The sequence below is a fragment of the Perca flavescens genome, chromosome 6 (genome assembly GCF_004354835.1).
Source record: "Perca flavescens isolate YP-PL-M2 chromosome 6, PFLA_1.0, whole genome shotgun sequence".
Lineage (NCBI taxonomy): Eukaryota > Metazoa > Chordata > Actinopteri > Perciformes > Percidae > Perca > Perca flavescens.
This window is the reverse complement of record NC_041336.1, coordinates 37,280,235-37,304,929: the sequence shown is the minus strand read 5'-3', so window position 1 is coordinate 37,304,929 and position 24,695 is coordinate 37,280,235. Positions and strand designations below refer to the sequence as shown.

The 24,695-nt window shown below is 41.0% G+C and overlaps 2 protein-coding genes across 2 annotated transcripts in view; both read right to left on the bottom strand.

The window, feature by feature from the left end:
• spire1b (spire-type actin nucleation factor 1b) overlaps positions 1-1,394 on the bottom strand; it is a 72,304-nt gene extending 70,910 nt beyond the window's left edge. The window contains exon 1 of the mRNA XM_028581773.1: positions 858-1,394. Within this exon, the coding sequence (XP_028437574.1) occupies positions 858-1,209 (352 nt within the window). The 5' untranslated portion in view covers positions 1,210-1,394. The remainder of the gene's footprint in view (positions 1-857) is intronic.
• A 6,957-nt stretch (positions 1,395-8,351) lies between these two features.
• LOC114557066 (V-type proton ATPase subunit C 1-A) lies at positions 8,352-18,030 on the bottom strand. Its single transcript, XM_028580337.1, has 13 exons — positions 17,851-18,030; positions 17,185-17,334; positions 16,269-16,336; positions 15,112-15,197; positions 14,577-14,671; positions 14,238-14,329; positions 13,426-13,524; positions 13,208-13,276; positions 12,897-12,989; positions 12,072-12,165; positions 10,525-10,622; positions 10,238-10,364; positions 8,352-9,077 (listed from the first exon to the last, which is right to left on the bottom strand). The coding sequence occupies exons 2-13, from the start codon at positions 17,314-17,316 to the stop codon at positions 8,979-8,981; spliced, it is 1,152 nt and encodes a 383-aa protein (XP_028436138.1). The 5' UTR covers positions 17,317-17,334; positions 17,851-18,030; the 3' UTR covers positions 8,352-8,978.
• Positions 18,031-24,695: the final 6,665 nt, after the last annotated feature.

The window sequence follows — 24,695 nt, the reverse complement described above, 5'->3', positions numbered from 1 at the left end:
CATTTGGCACACTATGCTGCCACTGTCTCCTCTCACTTTCTTGGATATTTTCAGTTTGGCAACAGAAGCACTGTCTTATAGCAGTGCTCTAACTCTTCATTTTTATAGCACCTCATTACGTACAGCTGTAATCAACAGAGGCTCCCATGTCACAGATAGTTAGGATCAAACCATAAAGATACAAGGTACGTGCAGGGCTGAACCAACAACTTTTTCATTTACACACAGACACACACATTGATCCGATCAGTGCCCATTCACACTTCAGCTTGTAATCACATGCTTTAATCAGATGAAGCAGAATGAACACACTGATCTGATACGAAGTGGCAAACAAGCTGAGAGGCCTTTAATAAGAGATGGAACCACATGATGCACACACACATGTGCCTTCACCGAGGAGGAATAGTGAAAATCAGTGAAAACACTACAGTGTGATGAAAGGAAGAGCAGCAGGGGGCCTCTTTGTTTATCAGTGATCAGGTCATGTGTAATGGAGCCTTAAATCTGTCTGTCGTTGTCCTCCTGCAGATTAAAGGACTAATCCTGAGGTACAAATAAAGCACCTGATCAGGAAAAACACGAAGAAAGATTTCACACGTGCAGCTGAAAATATGCGCAGGCCTACACTATTTATTTATGGTGACATGCACTGTTTTATTGGGGATTATATATGTGTGTTGCTGTGATTTTGTAGGCTATTTTGGCCTCTTGTAATTTGTTACGGCTACGTCTATTTAGCCTGCATAAGGACAATCACAACACCTCAGCCCCATTATTTGAAATGCAAGTGATGGCCTGGCCTAGATCGGAGTAGCTTTAGGCGCACTCAGTCTTACATAATATTTTAACGTTACCTTCACAGCCCTGGTGTTCCACCCTCACAGAGCCGTCTTTCTGGATCCTAACATCCCCCGGTCCGGATATCCTTCTCGGAGCGGCCGAGGGTGATGCTCCGGCAGCGGCGGCGGAACTTCTCCAGCTCCGATGTCCCTTCGCCAGCGTCCTGCAGCACTGGTAACACACCGCCCAAGCCTGCTCCTCGTTGATGGGCTGGCTATAAAGCGCCAGTATCTTCTCCAAAGAGAGACCCTCCACTGCTGCTTCCTCCGTCGGATTCATCTTGTTGCGATGCTGCTGCTCATCCCGGTGAGTCGCTACAGCAGCATCCGTCAGCCCTCCGTGGTCCCCGCATCGCTGCTCGGCCATTCTTTCATTCTCTCAGCGCAGGAGGCCCGATGACGAGAGCAGTTCCAGGATATGTGCGAGGGAACCTGGAGGCATTGATGCTTCCCTCCTGCTCCTCCGGGGGGGAGAGGGGGGGGGCGGCAGCCAGCAGCTCACCGTGGGTTCGTTTCCCCGCGCGACGCCTCGTCCAGGTCTAGGTAGCAGCAGTCAGGAGACGGTGTGTGTGGGACTGGTGTGAGAGCAGCTTCTACAGGCTACACTGTGTGTGTGTGTGTGTTTGTGTGTGTGTGTGTGTGTGTCACATCACAACCCCGCAAGCCAGGCTCGGTCTCTTTTATCACATGATCTCTCTCTCTCTCTCTTTCTCTCTTTCTCTCCCTCTCTCTCTCTCTCTCTCTCTCTTTCTCTCTTTCTCTCCCTCTCTCTCTCTCTCTCTCTTTCTCTCCCTCTCTCTCTCTTTCTCTCTCTCTCTCTCTCTCTCTTTCTCTCCCTCTCTCTCTCTCTCTCTCTCTCTCTCTCTCTCTCTTTCTCTCCCTCTCTCTCTCTCTCTCTCTCTCTCTCTCTCTCTCTCTCTCTCTCTCTCTCTCTCTCTCTCTCTCTCTCTTTCTCTCTCTCTCTCTCTCTCAATTCAATTCAAGGTTGCTTTATCAGCATGACTGTTGGTACAGTGTTGCAAAAGCACAAGCAAAACAGCATAATTTTTTTTTACAGTAACAATTAGAACATTGACAGCATTAAAGTGCTCATGTTATGCAAATTTTCAGGTTCATAATTGTAATTTGAGATTGTATCAGAATAGGTTTACATGGTTTAATTTTCAAAGAACACCATATTTTTGTTGTACTGCACATTGCTGCAGCTCCTCTTTTCACCCTGTGTTCAGGTCTCTGTTTTAGCTACAGAGTGAGACATCTCAACTGCTGTAACATCTTTGTTGTCAGTTGCACATGCTCAGTAGGTAAGGACTACATGAGCTAGCTAGCTGTTTCTCCAAATTCGGCCAGTACAAGGCAGGATTAGCTGGGAGACTTCACACTTTGCGTGGAATACCTGCAGAACAGGGACATAGAAGTAGTTCTATACAATTTATTTTGTAGATTAGGGTGAATTTGTGTGTGTTGTAGCAGTGTTGGGCATGTTACTTTTAAAAAGTGGGTGATAGAACGAGGGAGAAGTGAGAGAGTGACGGGATTATCTTCAGAGTGAGTAGTGACTCTAGAGTCTTAGTGAGAGGAACAAAGAGTCTCCCCTGTTCTTTCTGACCACGGAGGGAGATCTGGAGCAGGAGAAGTTAACCCTCTCCTTGATTTCATAACGCCATACCTGTCTCTCTCTCTCGTTGACTGACTCGCTTGTGTTGTTCGTTGTGTGTCTGACTATGCGTGCTTTCGAACACCGGCCCAACTCTACCTCTGATTGGCTTACCATGACATTTTACTCAACCTCAGCCAATTGTCAGCATTTATGCGCTTGTCTCGTGCACTGCCCACTAACCAAGGAAGAACAGTAAAAAAAAAGGTCTTTGCCTCTCGGCTCAGACTCAGAGATCTAGTTGGTCTGATGAAAAAAACTATTATAGTAACGCGCCGCATTTTTTGGCAGTAACGGTAGGCGTTATTAAGATGGGGAGAGTAATCAATTAGATTACTCGTTACTGAAAAAAGGTAACACCGTTAGTAACGCCATTATTTATAATGCCGTTATTCCCATCACTGGTTGCAACAGTGTTTTGCCATTGAGAACGAGCTAGCCTGCTAGCGCTAATATGCTAACAGTTAGCCCCCTAGCCCCCTTGTCTTGGCTAGTTCCGTAGAAAGCCGTGCAGATTTTGACCAGCTCACCCGGAGACTGAAGGCAGGACATATTCAGAAACCATATCTCACTCAGAACACCATGGATAGATTTTTTTTCAAAGTTTGTATGCGTGTGGAAGCACCAAAGACACAAAATAACACCTCAAATCCCATGAAAAATCTTTTTCATAATATGAGAAATATGAGAAACAGTAACATGTAACATGAAAAATTGCGTGTACACACTCACTTTCTCTCTCTTTTTTGCACACACACACACACACACACACACACACACACACACACACACACACACACACACATAGACAGTCTATGCATTACAATACATTGGATTAAGTACAGACATTAGGTCGGGCATTGCGGCAAGGTGCCCGACTCACTGTCCCTCATGTCATGGCAATTGCTGCAACGTATTTGGCAGCCAGCGGAGCAGTCAGTCCTTCTCCTAGCAGGTGGACCAATTTATTTATTTGGGGGCCAATTTATATATTTATTTAAACTTTGGATAGTATTGGAGAAAGTGCATCTCTGTCTCAGACCCACCAGTCGTACAGTGACCACAGATGCTGCTCTTTTGGAAGCCATGCTTGTTTGCAGAGGCCTTTCTCTACAGCGAGGCTGTGGTCACTGAGCTTGAATCTGTCTTTGCTTTGGATCGGTGGAGAGCTACTCTGCCAATTCATAATCTCTTTTTAGTGACAAGTAGCATTCTAATTTGGATTGTGATTTTGTTTGATCATCCCAATGTTCCAGATATTTGTTCTTACTTTCATAATTTGTTTTACTTTGATCTGATTTTGGAAAGCAGTGCTGGTCTGAGATTGATGAGTTAAGCACACGTGTCAAACTCAAGGCCCGCGGGTCAAATACGTCCCTTTGCAGATTTAGATCCGGCCCGTATATCAATTTGGGTTCACAATCAATTACCTAGTTGTGCGCCAAACCAAAAACACAGGAAAGTGTTTTTTAAACTGCAATTACCTGACATTCAAAGCAGAATATGGCAGATTTGCCGACTCTGAGACTCAGAAATTCCCCCAGAAGCAGAGAGTTTTCATATTCAGGTTGTTCAAGGTTGCTAAATTCTATGATGGCTAAGGAACTGTTTTGATTACTTTTGTAGGGCTTCATGTCAACAAAAATGTGACAAAAAGTGTAAAAAAATGTCAGAAAAAGCAACAACTTTACAAAAAGGTGACAAATGTCTGAGAAAGCCACAAAAAAGTCGAAACAAAAACAACACAAATGCGGAAAAAACCTACCAAAATGTTTTTAAAAAAGTGACATGCAGTAACAAAAGCACGTCAATAAACTCTACATTTCTGGCCCTGGGTGTGATTCTCTTTTTCCAGTTTGGCCCTTAGTGAAAATGAGTTTGACCCCCCTAGGTTAGTGTCTTAGTTAACTTCAGAACCAGCTGACAGAGGGGGCTGGTGTCAGGGCTGACCTCTTGGGTTTTGATTGCTTGAAGCTTTATGGTATTTTCTGCGCTGGATTTCAGATGTAGCCAGAATGTTAATGATCTTTTTTGTACATTTAAAGCCAATTCTGCCTTGCATGGGTGTTTTCCTTTGGACCCTGAGAATATTTCTAATAAATTCTCATTTATCCCATCTCTCTCTCTCTCTCTCTCTCTTCAAGTTCATTTTTTTTTCAATTTCAAATTCAATTTGCTTTATTGGCATGACAAAATCAATACAATTGTGTTGCCAAAGCATAGGAACAAACATTCAAACAAACAACGACAAGGACAGTAATTGCAGATAATAAACAAATACTGTGCATGTCCCATAATCATAAAATAAAAAGAATAAAAACGATCATGTATACAATTCTCTATTTATTTCTCTATCTTTCTCTCGCACACGCACACGCACACACACACACACACACACACACACACACACACACACACACACACACACACACACAGCGAATGTCCCTGCATCTATTTCCTGGCTTTGAGAGATGGATTGATTATTAGACTGGTCAGGCATTGATGCAAGATAATCTTTACTGCTTTCTTTTTCAAATTCAGTGTGGCAATTCAGCTTTATTTTTTATTTAGCACATTTAAGCAACACGGCAACTCAAACTGCTTTACATAGTGCTTTATAAAACAACAGTATTATTTGGAAATCAATCCTTTGACAGACAGGAAGCCAGTGTATTGGACCATAGTGATGATGGTTATGTTAATGTACTTATGGTAACTTTGTTGTTGCTTTCCATAACCTGAGCCAGTGGAAGCAGCAGAAGAGGCCCCAGAATGTCATATGTCATTAGTTACTGTTCTTTAAGTAGTATTCAAACCGGTTTAGTAGCCTACTGTGCCAGTAAGTCCAACCCAGTTTTCCAGTCAGTTTAGTAATATGTACAAATGTTCAAAGTATGCATGTCAAATGCAGCCTTTGGGTTGTGTGAAGAGTCCTGAAACAAGAGTCATGTTTCCAATCTGTAGAAGTTCTAAGGCTAAAAAACCTGTTGGCAGAATATCAAGGCAGCAGGTTTTTATGGTTGCTCGCACAAAATTGTGTGTCATAGCATTTGAATTGGTACATATCCTGTACCTGATATGAAGGCACTGACTGCTTGCCTAATTTTCGGAAATCTTTCCGTGAAGAAGGAGGCAAAACCATTGCAGGCCCTGGTGTGAGGTTACACTTGATTCAAGCAGGTTTTTATTGGAGTCAAAGTTGGATTACCAACCAGGCTGGGCCCCAGCATCCCAGGGTTAGGGAGCATTTGCTGCTTAGATGATGCATATTCCTAAATATATAAGTGTTTAATCAAATTATCACAAACTGATTGGCACACAGAGAATTTGGGGTCATGTCATAAAATCCCCTAACTTGACGGTAGAACTATAACAGGATATAAACAATGCACAGAGGGTCTGAGGTAGCGGGACTCATAGGGAGCATGAGTATTACAGGATACTGCTACGTTGTGGAATCTGCTGTCTACAGTATATATAAGCTTTTATTTAAATCATTTGCATATTTTTTGTACATTGTTTTCATTTTTCTTTGTCCATTGTTACATAGCAACATTGATGCAGTTTATTCATTGCTTGTTATAAGTAACATAGTGACAGGTACTGTTTATTAAATTGACTAGATGTAACGTTTAAATGTTTCTGAAACGGTGTAATGATCCATCTGATGATCATAAATGACCTGTAATATCTTACAAGACTAAAAGTGAAAAGAACGCTATTTTTATGTCGTTTTCATCAATGCCTCTGCCCGGGTACGATCTTTCCCGCAAAGTCACAAAATGATTTACGGCAGAAAGTAGGTAGCAGCCGCTACAGAGCACACATTCTGATGGGTCACAGATTTTGGCGTTCCACCGGAAAAGCCTGTGTTGAGTATCCAGCCAGGTTAAAGGTAGCAGGAGATTTCTTTATGTAGGCCTAATAGTATTTTAATTGTATTTTAGTAGTTATGGCTGATAGTGGGGCATCACAGAAAAAAAGGAAACTAAACGAAGAACAACTAAAAGCTAAAAGGGAAAGTAAAAGACCACAGGCGATAACGCAAATCACACTCAGTTGGGCTATCAACAGATGGAAACAAGTACAGGATTGAAAATGATTCAAAAATGTCCCAGACTTGTCCCTCAGGTATATAATATGTCTATTTGATTCATAAAATAACTTTAGATTGTGCGATGTGGATGTACGTCGGTAGCTGACATTAAATTAGGTCCCCCTTCCATTTAACACGGACGTGTTATTCCTTTTAGTCCGTGTCAGTGTTGGCCTACTATGTTCTTTTCCCTTGTCGCCTTCTACTTGTGTAAAGCGTCCTTGGGTTTCATGAAATGTGCTATATTAATATAAGTTATTATTACGTTGGTTGCTACAACAATCTCCAAATGCTTTGGCTGGTGACACAGTGAGAGTGATGAGATGAGAGTTTAGCTCACAAGACATCCAAAGTAGGCTAAGTTACCGTATGCAACACTTGAAATGCAACGATGCATCTGTAACTTATTCTCTTATTGTAAATTAATATTTAATATTGTAAAGTCCATCATGTTTTTTTAATCCTCCGTGTCCTCCTTGGTTTCTAGCAACTGCGTGGAGGAGGAGGGTGGTAGCGCGATCAAGGAAGGCATTTATCATGTGGATGCATGACAGTTCTGTTGTCATTCTTTAGAATTCCTCATGGGGGCGACAGAAACTACACACTTAATCATTTAATTTCTTCATTTGTTTTATTGTGGTTCGTTTCTTATTTGTCTTGTTAATGTGTTCAAACTACTTAATCTCTTTTGTAAATGTTCAGATATCAAGAAGCCCTAATCTAATACCGATTAGTCCTCCAATTAGGACAGAGTATGCGTGCACAAAATGTGCTAGATTAGCATCGGTATTTTGAGATTGTTGACGTGACCCATCTCCAACCTGAGCAAAGGTCCCTGGTAAATAGGCAAAAATAAGTGTACTTTTGATACGTTAAAGTGGAAAGTCTAACCAAAACGGCTTTTCATAGTATATAACAATATTTGGTGTTTGTCGACTTTGTATGAAGTGTATTTTACGATGATAAAATTACTGTTTATTTACATGGAGACTGGTGGCTTTAGCCAATGCAATTTCACAGATGTTATTTTTTTTAAAAGGATCTCACTCTTTAACAGAAAGGTTGAGCTCCTTTCCGTGAAGTTGTCAGACACTTAGACCAACAATCTGATCCTGTCAGTGGAAAAACAAGCACTTTCGTGGACGTAAATTGAAGCCGCACAATTGCCCCGTTAACTTACATTGTAGCTTGTTTCGCTGACTACCGACTGCAGCGATCTCGCTAAATACCGGACCAAAATCCCAGATTGTTGTTCCTCATCACTTAGACACAAAAACATAGGGTCCAGGTTGAAAAAAAACCCAGAAGGTACCCTGTTAATAACAGTAGGCTATGCACCAAAACACTTCCAACACGTTCAAATATCATCTCATCTAAAGTGCCTGTCTGGTGCCCTCTGCTGCTGGTATCTCCTATTTCCCTCCAGGTTCAAACTGAAGTATTTGTCTGGTAGCTATGTGGAATCCAAATGATTTCTGCTTACAAAGGAACGGTCCTTAAAAACTGCCTGTGGCTCTGCATATGATCATAAGTCATCACAAGGCTTCACAGAGGATCTCTGTCTTTACCACCCACCCACACACCCACCCACACACACACCCACACCCACACACACACACACACACGTCTGTTTTATTTCCCTCACATGCACATCAACATATAACATCTTCACAAAGTATTCTGTTCAATCAAAATAAAATCTGAGATGGAGTTATATACATACAGTGGTCATTTTCTAATCAATTCACCCGTTTGATATGATTTATTCATCAATCCTATTTATTCAACCAATGACTTACACATACTCAGACATATCTTATTTGACAGCAAATATACACATGAGACAATAGCACACACTCATATGACATCTTTGTTACGCAGTGTCTGCAAGGGTGAGCCCACAATCTCAGAAACGCACCAGAACTGGTTGCCATGGGTACAGTGATAACACTGCCCATATTTTAGCAGAAATCTGTGAACACCGATACAGAAGATGTAGCTATCAAAACACACCAGCACTTGTAGAATGACGCAGTAAATTTACAATATTTCCAACATGATTTATTTGTCCATTTCACATCAGAAAAGCTAAAAAAAAAAAAAAATCAAAAAGAAATCTGTGTAGCTTGAGAAGAAAAATAAACTGTAAAAAAACCAATACAATAATTAAAAATCTTTTTTGTCCCTTAGTTATAAAAGTAGTAGAAGTTTGCTGATGAGCCCTTTCACCACGATGAAAGAACATGCAGCGTTTTCATTCAAGCAGCTGATAGGGAGAGGTGACAGACAGACAGCAGGGATGGGGGGGACGGGGGGGGGACGGGAGGTTTGTACCAGGAAAGACTAAATCAACACTCAACATAAATACAAAACAGGTCAAGTGTTAAACTTTAAAGTCCAACAGGTTGCAATCGATCTTGTAGTAGACGTAAGGATAATACTCCTGCTGGCTCAGGTTTAGGCCTGGGATGTCCATCGCAGACTGAAAAAAGAAAAAGAAAGTGAGTTAGTGAGTAAGCAGCTGTTTCCAATACTAAGAAAAGAAACCCATGCATGAGTGGAGCTGGGCGATATGATTAAAAATAAAAATCAGATACCACGATATTCTTGACCAAATACCTCAATGTCGTTATTGTGACGTTATCGTTGGGTTGACTATTGGAGCTTTAACAAAATATCTTCACAATTAGATTTAAATAAATAATCATCAATAATGTGAATATAATGACTAAGTGGATAAAGGCAAATAATAGAACAGCTAGAACATTCTGGTGAGTTCAGAAAACTAACATCACTTTACCAGGGATAGACCGATTGTCGGCCCTGGCTGATTATCAGGCCGTTTTTTGGCAGTTTGTAGATTATCTGTATCTGCATTTTATTTGCCTGATAACTGATCAAGTTAATTATTAAAAAGTGTTCTACTTTGGTTTGGCTACAGCTCTCTGTCTGTCCCTCTGCTTCGCTTTCACTCCCCACTGAGTTGGACTGTAAAGGTGCTGTAGGTAGGATTGGGAAGATCCAGGAGTTAGCCAAAAGATTTGAACATCGACAACTTCTCAGTCCCTCCCCCCTTTCTGCTAAAAAAAACGGTCTCCTAAGCCCCTCCCCCCACAAGGGAGAATTAATGTGTGTGCATGAGCAGTGACTGACATGCAGTTAGATACCCCCCTGGCCCTGATTGGTCCATCTGAACAGGGAGCTGTGGATTTTTGCAAATCCCACTACAGGCTGTAGGTGGTGCCAGAGGAGCTGGATTTATTTTTTTCATGACCTGCTTCATGTAGTTCTACTGGAACATAGGGTCAGTTTCAGCAAATATGACAGAAAGGTAGTTTTAATAAGTCTTACCTACTGCACCTTTAATGTTCCGCCCACAACACTATCTTCAATTCAATGTTCAATTAGTTTAATAAAATAACGTCGGAAATTATTTCATTTGTTTCAAATTCAACAAACAACTGGTCGTATTTTAGCAGAGTACGGAAAGCATCAGAAAGGCAGAACTGAGTAAATAGTATCTGTTTTTGCGATATTCAACAACGTTAAATTGCTTATATCGCATATTTTCCTCATATCGTGCAGCCCAAGGAAGTACATACAGTGGTAAGAACATTTACGCAATATTACCAAAGTACTCACATCAATGATAGATGCAGCACTGCTGTCCAGATGTTTGTACAGATCATTGAGCACCTCCCTCAGCTTCTTTACCGTCTTCTTGCTTGGCTGCAGGAGCATAGCCTGAAAGTTCACCGGCAGCCCATATCTGGAGGAACACATCACATAAACACGCTGCTGACCAATTGTTCTTTTTCTTTCTTTCTTTTTTTAACTGCTGCCAATGAAAAGGAAGCATGCCCTGTCATATCACACTTCAGTTTATAAGTTTGTGGGTGATTTTAAGACTGTATTTCTGATAGCAGTACCTTAAAACAGATTCCACAAAAACCCTTAGTGCTTTGATGTGAATCCATGTGATGAAGGCTTCGCTGAAGTTCACCTTCAGCCATCGGACAAGTGGGCCCTGCAGAGAACAGATGCAGATTAGGGTTATATCTTGCAGGCAAAAGTGGCCCAAATCTGATGTTTTGGGGGGGGTCAAGTGACCAGGTCAGACTTCTTCAGAAGTAGTGTGGAGCAAGTCAATGGAGGGAAAGGGAGGTGTTAGACCTAATTAGTGTATGGGGAGATACTTCAATTCACTCAAAACTACAAGGATCATACCGTAACTGCTCAGTTTTTGAAAAAAATAGCCTGTCGTGAATTGGCAGCCATAACCCTGCAAAAGGCCAAAATAGCCAATTTGGCTCTCTTTCTCTTCATTCTTCTCCTCCTCAGCACCTGCTCATTAATGTTATGGCTGCCATTACACAAACATTTTGAAATAAAAGCGAAAATGCTGACTTCCTCCATAACCTCCCTAACTTTAACGCAACAGCGTGCTGTGTCTGATGTCATTGTTCTTTTGCGCGTGCGGGTCTGTTCGAAACCGCAAACAGTTCACACTGGAATCTGATATAGGCAACATTTTAAAAGGTCATGTGAACAGCCAAAACAAAAACAATCTGATCTGAGCAAAAGATCCAAATTGAACGTAGCCATATTGGATGTGGCAGTCTTACAATCTCGCCCAAACAGGAGAAGAATGAATTTGCAATCAACAAGATAAAATATCTTATGTAAAAGTTTCTTAATAAACCCAAATTTGGCAGACAGGTCTTTCTGTCCTCAAGAAGTCCATATTATGCGAAACCACTGAAAACGTTTTTTTTTTATTGTGGTGGATTTATGTGTGGTCAGTTTTCTGACTGCTGCTGGCTGCACAGCGCCAAGATTTCCAACGGATTCAGACTCTTTGATTGACGGTTTGGAAAAAAATAAAGTAACCACTCCATTTTTTTTTTATACATGGCACAGTGGAGAAAAATAATAGTCAGATTAAAAACATTACAAAAAAACAACTTTTGTAAAATGCCAAATGTATATTATCCTAATGTAAACATTTTCATTTTCAGCTTTAAACTATTAATTCTCAGTTATTAGGAGCAATCGGTAATTTACCATTTAGAAAAACCCCATTGAACCACAACACCATATGACAAAAAAAGTTAAAATGTTGTTGTTGTGACTAAATGGATTACCTATCTCGGGCAGGATTTAAATCGCTTTACGTTTATTTACATAATGTACTTAAATGAATCCAATGGGTGCTCAGAAAAACATAAAGTATGCTTGACAATAATGAAACAAATGCACAATTTGTGTCATAGATAAGGGGCTACGGCATGGCAAACCACTTTGTGGTTCCTTGAAAAGATCAGAAAGAGGCCTGAGCGTGAAACTGTATCGATGAGCAAGTTTTAGCAGCCACACATTGCTAACAAATCTCAAAGAGAAAATTACACATCCACTACTTACATTGACAGTATTTGCAAATTGAAAATTGAAAATTCCTTCCAGTTCCATCACTTACAAACTGCTTCTTCTTATCTGTGGAGAGCCGTGTCATCTCCTCTTTGTCTGCCTTCATCTCCTCTTCATTGTACCGGAAGTCTCTCACTGTGAACCTAGAAATAAGACGTAAAGAGCAGGAATCAGCTTCATTTGATCATGAATATTTATGTTTCTATAAAGATAATGACATAACGCACCATCTGCCCATCCTCTGAGGACCGCAACCTTGGTGTAATCCTGGACTCCACCCTCCCTTTCCATACTCACATCAAATCAGCCTTTTTTTTTTCATCTTAAAAACATCTCCAGACTCCGGCCATCACTCTCTGACTCGGTGGCAGAAACCCTCATTCATGCCTTCATAACCTCCCGTTCGGACTACTGCAATGGAGTCCTGTCTGGGGTCCCCAGCAAAACCCTAGACAGGCTCCAGTATGTCCAAAACTCTGCTGCCAGGGTCCTCACCCACACCGAGACCTGACAGTACATCACCCCAACCCTCCTCCACTGGCTCCAAATTAAGTCCTGCATCACATATAAAATCCTCCTTCTCACCTACAAATCCATCCCTGCCCTGGCCCCACAGTACCTCTCCAACCTCCTCCATCCATACACCCCACCCCGAAACCTGAGGTCCTCAGATGCTTGTCTGCTCTCCATTCGGCCACACCAGACTCTGTCCCTTAGGAGACAGAGCCTTTAGTGTTGCAGCCCCATCCCTCTCGAACACCCTCCCTCCATTTAAAAAAAATACTTTCCATTTCAAATTTCACACCTCTTTCTTGTGATTCATACAGTCCAGGGCAATAATAGCATGCTATAGCTATTAGCTAACCACTCTTACTTGTTCTCTCTGGCTTTGTGTTTGAAGTCATCGATGGCTTTCATAAAAAGAGTGACACTGAACAGTCCACTGTCATTGTCTTCAAATAGCAGACTGCAAGAAAAAGAGAGAGGTACTTCTTATACCGCTGTAATGATGTTCACTACGAACGGTGGATTACTGGGTATATAAACACTCATAAGACCATTTGAAGAAAAAAAACAAATACAGATGCAATCATGTGAAACAAATCACCCACTAAAAATGCAAAAACAGTGTTTCTCTGACAAAATGTTTTTATCTCATTTATTTGACATGATGACATGACTTACTGTGAGGATCGTGGCACAACCATCTCAGCCAGTGTTTCATACATTTTATGCCAGTCATTGTATGCGATCCTGAAACAACAAAGGAAGTGGTGGAGATATTAAGATAGCATCTAATTGACCGTTTCTCCTGAATTATGCTGCCACAGGATTCTAATTCAATCATTTGCATTCAGACGTGCTTGCAATACTTACTGCTATACCAGAGAAATAATACTCACTTTGGTACAACTACCAACAGAGTGATGAGGTACTCTGAGTCAAGTACAAAGTCTTCCTTCTTGACTATGTCAGCCAGGCTCCTGGTCAGCAGGCTCCCTCTGGTGGCACATAACGGTGATAACGTAACATGGACATAACAGAGCAGGTGCCCAGGGTTGACAAAGCATTTCAGAGTCACTTTTCAGACCACGCTGACACAGTCATGGACACATGGTCAGTGATCCATGAAGATAAAGTATGGCATTGTGGTGGGCACTTTTTTTTTTAATCATTGGGCAAAAATTCCATTCAGATCTTTCTGCGTAATGTACATCAAGTACTCTGAGAGAAAACTAGACATCATTTTCAAAGAAAAAATATTCCCAACACAGAGGGAATGTGGGAATTTTCTTTTTTCTTTGAAAATGGATCTTCAGGGAAATCTAGCCTGTGACGGGAGACTTTGGTCAATCACGGGATCACTTCAGGGACGTCATTTGAGAGAGAGTGAGAGAGAGAGAGAGAGAGAGAGAGAGAGAGAGAGAGAGAGAGAGAGGAGAGGGAGAGGGAGAGAGAGAGAGAGAGACTTCCTATTGGCTGTTCTGTGCATACATTGCCCGTGACAGATATAGAGAGCGTTCCTATTGGCTGTTCTGTGCATGCATTCCCCATGCTACTTCAAATTCTGGCGTTTTTTTGCAACCGCTACAGCTTTAATATATTTAGCTTAACCCTTGTGTATCACATCCATGCATCCAAGTTCATTTTGGGCAAATTGGTTGATTGAAACCCAGATTTCTTTTATCGAATGTTATGTGTGTGGATTACTTACGCATTTTTCCTTTCTAGGTTCTGCAGGTTTCCCTTCAGGTTGTTATAAGCTGATGCTCTAGTCTTCAAGTCATTGTCTATCTGAGTTACTTGCTGTAAAAGATTAAAAACATGGTTGAAATTATTTATAACTGACAATTAAAATACAGAGTAGCATGCCCTCTAAAGGCACACCTCTACACAGAGCACCGTAGAGTAACATACTGTAGGTGTACAAAGGCTGGATGGAATTATAGCTCTACCACTGACCGTTAGGCTAAAATAAATACAGACAATTTACAGAAATATCTGTAAAACATACACGCTGAATCCCCTTTTCATAACTAACTGAGAGACCTACCTTTGAGATGATTTCAGCTATGTTTTTAAGGGACTGTTTGATGGGATATTTTGCCATGTCCCATTGAAATCTTGTGATATAGGTGACAAGATCAACTGGAAAAAAGAACAACAGAGACCTGTCAGCTTATTATCCGCTTATTATGAGATTATAGAAAGACAGAGTTGGGTAAAGTTACGATTTTATTATAGTGATTTCAGATCTGATCAATCAGATAGTTGTCAGTTGGCATTTTCTTAGGATTTAAAAAAATATTTAGAACATCAGTTGAGACTTAAAGCAACATTGCATAACTATTTCACCTTAAAGGCAATGTATACAGCTATCCATATTTATGACAGGCAGTGTAAAAGGGAATTACACATTGAAACTGTAGGGGGCGCTAAATCACAACAAATACCAACACTACATAATGTTGCTTTAAATTTAAGTTTGTTTGTATCATTACTGGCCAGTTGATCTTAATTTGCATTATTCCACAGCTTTTTTTTGGTACTAAATGTATCTGGACACAGTGTTGCAACCATCGCTGTACCTCCGTTGGCCAGCAGATTCTCCTGTACTTTGTCTCGACTGTCTTCCAGCACGTCAGCCATGTACTGAGCCACCTTCTTCACCACACTGTGAACAGCCAGGAGACATCAAAACACGCCACGCCAACACAAACTGCATGCACAAAGCCACCCTGCACATGCTCACACAACCACCCCGACCTCACACCCCAAATTTAACACAAACGTACACGCACATCAAAGCCTTTCACATACTCCTGTTAAGGTCATTTCCTGTCAAGGCAATTTATAATATGGCAGACTTGCAGAGTTCAGGGTTTTTTAACCAAACTGTTTCGCAGCACATCAAAGCCGAACGGGGTCTACAGAAGTGAAGCCAGGGACAAAACTGAGAGCCAAGTCACACCTCATGCCTGAAGAGTTCCCAAGAACGTACATCTGCCACTTAGGTTTTCATTTTTGTCTAACTGTAAGACATTTATTTATTGTTCATATAATGGCAAAAGACAACAAAATAACCCAAATAAAATAATCCAATGGAAAACTTCAATGAAAACAAAGAGGCAAAGCAGAACTCAGGCAGCATTGTGTGAGATTTGGAGTTTTGGATGTCAATATTTCCAAAAGACTGTAAGGTTGCTTTCACACCTATAGTTCGGTGGACTCGGTGCGATTCGGGGGTGAAGTTGCAACATTGTTGCATTTTTCATTTGGTTTGCTTTCACACGGCACTTTGTCAAACTCACCAAACCCTCTAAACACGACCAAACGCTCCAGGGTTTGTTTTAAACGGACCAAACGAGGTAAGTGTAAAAGCAACCTAAATTACACTCAAACATACTTGCAGCACATAAGTCATTGGGTATAAATATGACTGCAGAAAGCTGCTGGTGTGTCACCCAACTGTAAATTGCCAAGTTTAGACTGCGAGGCCCGCTAGCCTCAGGCCCCTGAGAAATTCCTCAGTGTTACAAGGTAAGAGAAGGGATTAGGGAATGGTAAAGCAGCTAATTCAGAGTCAGGAGTGCTGCACAGGTTAGGAGATTTTTTCCCATGCCCTTTAAAACAGTGTTAAACATCATTATAAGAGCCCTAATAAATAAAAATGTAATCAGTAAAACATTAATTCCTCAGAGAATAGCAATGTTCATTCCAAGTTAGAATACCACAGACAGCATACCTTTCGACAAAGGAGTCTAATTTGGCCAGTTCATCCGACAGCCCAACCAAGACATCTAGTGTTCCCACCTGTTTTGGAACACAAAAATGAAAAAAATCAGCACATTATGACTTTTGAATCATCAGCAGAGCCACACAAAATATGTGGACGCAGAATTTTCCGCCGATTTAAAAATATATAATAATAAACTCAGAATGTTAACACATCTCCACCACAAGCATAAATACAGTCCGCTAAATTCCGCAGATTTCCATTCTGGATCACCGCTGAAAGCTGTGAAAAAAAAATCTGCAGATTCCATTTGGGCCTGGTCATCAGTCCTGAGATTTGTGTCGTTTTAAAGTGGGGTCAGCAGGGTTGTGTTTTAACAGTGACATCTGAGGTTCAGTCCAACTACAGTGACATCCAGGGGGCCCTATGTGCTTATGATGGCGCCTCTCTGTCCAGAGTCACTCATGCATTGCTAACAATTCCAGGAGAACAGGGCCGTGTGGCTGCCAGGTCAGCAGGGTTACTTCACCTTCAGCACAGAGAGGAACCGAACCAGACGAGCTGGGCTGCTCTGTGGACAAAAACTTCACCAAACCAACTCTTCAACATGCAGGCAACGGATCTGTGTAAAGACTGCTTCCCATATACGCAATCAGCTTATTCTTGACAGTGGATATTTATATATATAAGGTGAGTGATTTTGATATTGGCCTACTTCCACATGTAACCCCCCCCCCCTTACTTTAAAAAGAAAAAATAGATGACAGATAACTATGAATCGTGCAAGAAAGAAAATGATGTCCACATTTGACCAATGGATTTGAGTCGATAGATTGATTACCGCAAAGTAATGGCTGTGTACTTCAGTATGGGAGAAAAAGTATGGGATTGTGACAAGCAGAGAAGCCCATAAAGCCATGCTAACCTTGAGGTCTGGGATGCTGAACTTATGGTTGGTGGAGAGGTTGTTGGTAAGTGTGGTGGCTGCCATCATCATGTCCCATGTTTGCTGGCAGGTCTTCTCTCCCGGTGCAGAGATCAACCAAAACTCTGTCATGGTTACAGCTAGAGAAAACTGAGAGGCAAAGTGAATTTAGACTCATGCGTGCTGTGTTACATAATACAGCTCAACCGTTAATACAACACTAAGAAGCACTGAGTATGTCTCTTTATCAACAGCACTGATTTGGCTACAGTACCGTTGTTGTGTTGACATAACGTTACCTCCTGTCTTTAGCTACATTTTAGCTCCAGAAAGCTGTTGTCATGAAGTGTCCTGACACTGTTTACCCATGCTGTTTCCCACAAGCAAGCAAGCTAAAGACACCATGCTACATTAGCAACAGCTGTTCATTCAGTGTTTAAGTCCATTACAGGCTCAAGTTACGTTTTCTGCCAATGCTGTCGTTATGTATTTTCATTCCCTTACGTTACACAGCCACACAAAGTAATTGTACAGTACTGTATTGCATACAACCCGAAAATAAATGGATAAGGTCGGGCAGCATTCAGCAGGGATTAGCTACAGTTAGCCGCTTAGCTTTTCTCACAATAAGGCAGGTTATTGCTATTGTTTAACAATTTCACTCACCTCTGAATACAACAATGTGGCCGTTAGCAGTGAAAAATATAGCTGTTAATAACGTTTCTATGGCTTGATAATTGTCATAGTTTCCATTCAATACAGTTGGTGAGGTCTCCTGACAGCAGCATCAGAATCAGCTGATCTGCCAGAGAGAAACCGGAAGGCCTCACACACACTCTGCATGCGCATGCGCATGCGCTGCTCACTGAGGAAACTCAGCAGCGCCTACAGCTGGTGGACTGGGGCTACTGCAGGGAAACTCAGCAGCGACCACAGCTGGTGGACATGGGGTACTGCAGGGGAAATAACTGACATAATGACTGGCATTCTGTAGGATTCTGATCTTTGTGAGTGAGTTTGATGCTCAGGTTCAAGGACACTTCAGAAGGGCAGATGCATGCGAACATATGCAATAGAGGCTAAGTCATTCAGATAAAAAAAGAGGGTCTCAAAAACTAACATAACTGTGTCATCATGATTTTATTAAAGTTATGCAACGGTACACAAATCCGTAACTGCCATGAATAAGGAGTTTATTTATTAGAATGGGGTAGACATTCCCATACCACAATCAATTCTACAAAAACATATTTAGATAAGGCAATGTTCTTTCATTCTTGATATAGAATTTATCCAACTTTCCTGAATTACAAGATGTGGCAAGAACTCCACCCCAGACTTGAGCGTCAGTCAACATTCCAAGTGCAATTTTACCTTATTAGAGAAGGACACAGGCGATCTTGGATGCCAAGTCAGCAGTATTTGGGGCTTTAGAGTTACTAAATTTGGAAAATCCAGGTCAGGTTTCCTGACTTTGGGTGTCTCCTGCAAAGAATCTGAGGAAAACGCCCCCAAAGGGACATGTTTATAGTTCAGTGGGTCTGGGGTTCATTGTTTGGGACACAATGGTTGGTCTGCCTGGAGCCAACCCCCGACATCAAACGGCAGGTTGAGCTTGCCCATGGCTGGCTAGAGGCCAGTCTGCCGGGATGTTATCAGCACACACACACACACACACACACACACACACACACACACACACACACACACACACACACACACACACACGCCATAATCAGTCAGTCTGCAGAACGCAGACTACTGCTGAGAGTCTGGTGTGTGATCTCTTCGTGTTCAATAAGAGAGAAAAGTGTTGTAGCGATAAATAGCATTGAATGGAAAAATAACTATTTGCAAGCATAATGCCATCCCCTTTCACGCATACCATTCAACATTGTGTCCTTTGGAAACCATCACAGCTTCTGACACACTTGTTAGCACAGATTTGTATCAGAGTTGTGTTTATGATTACTGAATAAGACCTGGAATCATTATAATGGAATATAAGTATTATAATGGCTAACGAATATTAAAACTGTTGTAATAGGCATATACAAAGACAACACACATTTTGTTGTTGGATTGTTAGACTCGAGCATTCCAGGAATAAAGGTCCAAGTGCTTTGAATACACTGTGTACATCACCTGTTAAATTGTAACCTACCTGTCCTCAGTTCACCTGGACTACAGTGACCTACTGCTTTTAGAAATGCAAGCCTGCTCACATAGACACATAGCCTAAATGATGGCTATTTTCCTCAGCCACGATGCTATTGTTTTCACTGTGTGTGTGTGTGTGTGTGTGTGTGTGTGTCATCATGGCAATGGAACTACCACAGAGACAGTTTTGAGTACTTTGTCAGGTGTTTATGTCTGCAGCCGGATTTTTATTGGGAGGCATTTTAGGCCTTTATTTGATAGGACAGCTGAAGATATGAAAGGTGATAGAAAGGAGGAATGACATGCAGCAATGGGCCGCAGGTTGCTAAGGCAAGGACTAAGCTTCTGTACATTGGGCGCACGCTTAACCAGGTGAGCTACCCAGGTGCCCTTGTGGACAGATTTTGTCGTCACAACCGTGCAAGATACAGAACCACACAAGGTGTGTAGGCCAACCCTCTGAGGACAAAAGACACACCGGCGAGTCCAAGCTATGTTTGACTACACTCCTACTCAAAAAGTGATATTCGAAAATTGTAATTTATTTACTATTTTATCCATATAGTTCGCTACTTTTGTGAACCCTAGACTTTTGTAAACTCATTTCAAGCACCAAAACAGTTGGGTGTATGTATGTATGTTTTCACTAGAGATTAGAGAAATATTTCCGCTTCAGGGCCAAGAGCCATTGCTCTGGAACAATTTTGGGTGTCACACTACAGAAAGCTGAGTTTGTTCTGAACATTTTGATATGAAACACACGGGGATCAGTTATATGCAAACACCCTTAAAAGGTGAATTCAAGAAGATTTCTAAAAATGCCCTTAGACCTCAGAGGGTGAAGAGCGGATGATGAGGCATCTCTGAAGAGAGGGAAACAACAGTACTCTAGGAAGATTAACAACAACTTTACTGATAGTAGAGACACAAGGCATCTGTGGAAGGGAATATAGGACATCACAGATTACAAAGCCCCCCACCCTGGACCCCCACCGATATGCTTATCAAGCCAACAGGTCCACTGATGATGATGCATCCACTACTCTGCACATGGCACTTACACACCTTGACAAAAAAGAACACACATATCAGAATGCTCTTCATTGACTTCAGCTCTGCATTCAATTCCACAACAGCTGATAAGAAAGATGGATACACTGGGTTTCAACACACCTCTCTGCAACTGGATACTGGACTTTCTCACTTGCAGGCCACAGTCAGTCAGAATTGGAGGCAAAACATCCAGCACCATCACAGTGAGCACCGGGACAGCATGCTCAGCCCACTCTTGTTCACCCTACTAAACCACGCCTGCTCTGCCAGGTCCAGTTCCAACCACATTATAACATTTGCAACAGTGGTCTCATCACAAACGACGATGATGTCCGATACAGAGATTGGCCAAGTGGTGTGACAGCAACAACCTCTCCTTAAATGTGGAGAAAACGAAGGAGATGGTTGTTGATTTCAGGAAAAGATTCAGTGTGCACACCCCACCGACCATCAATGGCGCTGTTGTTGAAAAGGTCAGCAGCACCAGAATCAGAATCAGAAAACCTTCATAAATAGACATATATAAAAGGATTTAAAGTGCAGCAAGTGCTTAGTGAATTGTAAAATGGCAGTAATTACCTATTTCCTGGGGGTGCACATTGCCGATGACCTAGTCTCCCATTGCCAGACCTTCCTGCACAGCGCTGCAGAGGAGGGTCTGACTAGTCCACACAGCATTCTGGGATGGAAGAAAAACGTGTTCTGGTTTATTGGTATTTCTTTAAACCAATCACAATCTTCATGGGCGGGCAGAGCCACGGTGCCGCTGCAAAATAGCCTCGGCAAGGAACTTGTTTTGGTGGAAAGTTGTTTTAGTCGTGCAACAGAAAACTCAGATTGGACAGATAGTCTAGCTAGCTGTCCAGTTAACCATAGTCCTCATGAATCCACCGGAGTTGGAAATTCCAACACTAATATAGCGGGGAGTAACGTACATCCTTTATAAGAGTAGATCGGGATATTGAATTGTATCGAATCGTTGACAGGACAGTCGTAATCAAATTGAATCATGACACCAGTGAAGAGTCACTACCCTGATGTAAATGCTCTAGCACTTCCAATGTGTATCATCGGACACAGGAACCATACATATATTGTACACTGCACGTCACAACAGCACTTTTTCCTCTCTACCAAGCACTGCTTTTTTTTAATGGTTTTACTATTTAATGCTGCCCCTTTTTTTAATGAAATTTTAACGTATGTATGCAGAGTGTGGGCTATGGTAGTGACAATAAAACAAATTCTGATTCTGATCTGGTAGCAAGCAGGTGCATGTCCACACACACATATGCAGACACGTCATGGGCTTTTTCCAACATGATTTAAATGCAGTTTATCTTACAAAGCATAATATACAATAGCAAGTGTCAACATTTAGTTTTACTGATGTGGTCTTCCTGATGGAGATGTTCTTAGAAACAATGTACTTTTACAGTAAATCACAAGGGATGAACTCAACTACTATTACTGGCACAGAGCTATGTTATGAACATATTCTGCAATCTATCTTGGCAAAAAGGAAACAAGGGTGAAATGTGCATCATTTTTTGAGATTGTGTTATTGTCTGGCAATCATGGTATATCTTGTTGAATCCATCCACCACTTTGATACTATTGTTGAGAATGACATGTCCTGGGAAAGCCCATAGATAGCTACTTCCTTTTTAGGTGGCATCTTGTAGAACCGAAAAATGAATTTTACAACACATTTTTGGGTGTGTCAAAGATTGCACTGAATTTTCCTAAAATACAGTATGTTGACGGAAAACATTGTGACATTCACTAGCATTCTTGGATCCGGTTCTTTAATGAGTCTCTTTTTGTTTGTATATTTGTCATATTCCTGCAGCCAGTTGCTTTATATTTCCCTGCTTAACATTCAGATGAGTGTGGGGGGAAAGTTTGTTTGGAGTTCCTTTTACTTGGCAACATTCTTTGGCAAGAAACGCTGCTGAGTGACTTAACAACAGTTACAACAACATCTGTTGCGTAAGACCAATTCATGTTGGTTTGAACCAGTCCCTCATGTCCGTGTAATGAACAAGTTATGCAGAGGTACTGTTGCTTTGAATATGTGTTATCTGATTGAGTCTGTTAACATGTATTATTTTGTGTTCATAACATTAATTGTATTTATAGGTTGAAGGTGCTTTATTGTTGTTATCTTTTTATTATCAGAATATGCTGTTTATTCCTCTCTGACTGGAGACTTTTGGTCAGTCAGGGTTCAGCTATGCTGGGTCTTTCTAAGTCTGTGTGTTGATTGTGTGGTTGTCATCTATTTGTAATGTTTGCAAACAAGAATTCCTGCTGCACAATGCAGTCACTGGAGTATTTGCCCTCACAGTGGGTGGCGCACATGTCTCGCTGTCCCATATACCCAATGGCTGCAATGGCTATTATGATCCAAACAATGGAAATTAAACATTGTGCTTTACTGGAAGCCACTTTAGATGCTATGTGTGATTAGACTTACATATACATAGTCTCGTTTAGTGCTGGAGAGAACTGGCACAAAACATGGAACAGCTTTTGTGTTGTGAACCGAGGAAAAGACATTGCCTCTGCCTCGCCTTTACAATGGACTCTAAGCAATAGTTTAATTAATGAAACAAATGCTGCTGTTGTTTATTTTTCTCTAAGGAGTGCTCAAAGCTCAGCTAACATTGAAGAACTATAAGTTTTTTTTTAATTCACAACTGTTTTGGGTTCAATAGGATGGTTTAGATTGAAGAGATCTTGCTTTCTTCTTGGTTACATATACTGTATGTACAATATATATATATCCAACATATAATCTCCAGATCGTCTCGATGGATTGAAACAAAAGGTTTGTTGAATCCTAATAAATTTGACACCATGCAGAACTTAGAAGTGAGAACATAATTGTTCTTGTGTGTATTCCATGGATACATATTTTGGTGTGTGTTTAAAACCTTTAAAAACATATGATACCATTGAATTTATTGAGGACTGTATGCTTCTGTTTTTTTATTCTTGAGACTGAGATGATGTCAGAACTTGGAATATGGAATATGGAACAGCCGCAGAGAAAATACTTCCCGTCTTTTGCTGGGTCCAGGCTGCAAAGTGGATCGCATCACTCCAGTTCTGAACTGGCTTCCTGTCTGTCAAACTGAATGGTTTAGGGCCAAGATGTTTTTACCTGCTGCTATGAACCATCCAGACCTCTCAGGTCGTCTGGGACAGGTCTGCTTTCTGTCCTTACAGTCAGAACTAATCATGAGCGGCGTTCATTTTTCATGCATTTGATCTGGAACAAACTCCCAGAAAACTGCAGGTCCGCTGCAACTGTCAGTTCTTTTAAATCAAAGCTGAAAACCTTTCTGTTTGACCCTGACTTTTATTAAATCAAAAATGTATAAGACTAGTGTACTCCGCACTGTAAATGGTGTTCTCTTTGAAGAATTTATTGAAGGATAGCACCTTGTCTTATTATATTTTAGTTTGTTTAGATTTTTTATTCTCTTTAATTGATGTTTTAATTGTTTAATTTGTTCTTTAATGTTGTATGTTAAGCACTTTGAATTGCCGTGGTGCTGAAATGTGCTTTATAACTAAACTTGCCATGGCTTGTCTTCTGTTTAGCTAAGCTTTCCATGTCTCCCTCCTCCTCCTTGAGGAGGGAGACATGCAAATGTATCTCCTTGGGAAAAGAAAACTTGCCCCAGACCCTGCATTTTCAGAAGCAGGCACAACTCCTCAAGTCACAACAACAAAAGCAAATGGACAGGACAATCCAAGTTTGAGCTTGAACTTTGGGTAAAGTACATGCATTACTGGCGGGACTTTACAGCTGTTGATTTGGCTACTGAGAAAAAGAAGATTCTGTAAAACTTGATTGGATAGCATTTTGTCCTTATTACTGAGCCATGGGAAACACAATGAAGACATAACACAGGTAATTCTTGGAAAATTTGACACTGGCCTGTTTAACATTCAGTATGTGGGCCTATAGGTTATTCTAACTATACTGTAGCTTACAAGATGTGATTGCATTGCAGAAGTGGAATATTTCTGCGTAATATTGAAAATTGGACAAAAAAATATAACGTAAGTTCCTTGCATAGACCATCACCATTATTATTATTATTATTATTATTATTATTATTATTATTAGTGGTAGTAGTAGTAGTAGTAGTAGTAGCAGTAGTAGTAGTAGTAGTAGTAATAGTATTAGTAGTATTAGTATTATTATTAGTAGTATTAGTATTAGTATTGTTGTTGTTGTTGTTGTTAAACGTATTAATACTATTGTTATTGCAAGTTATTGG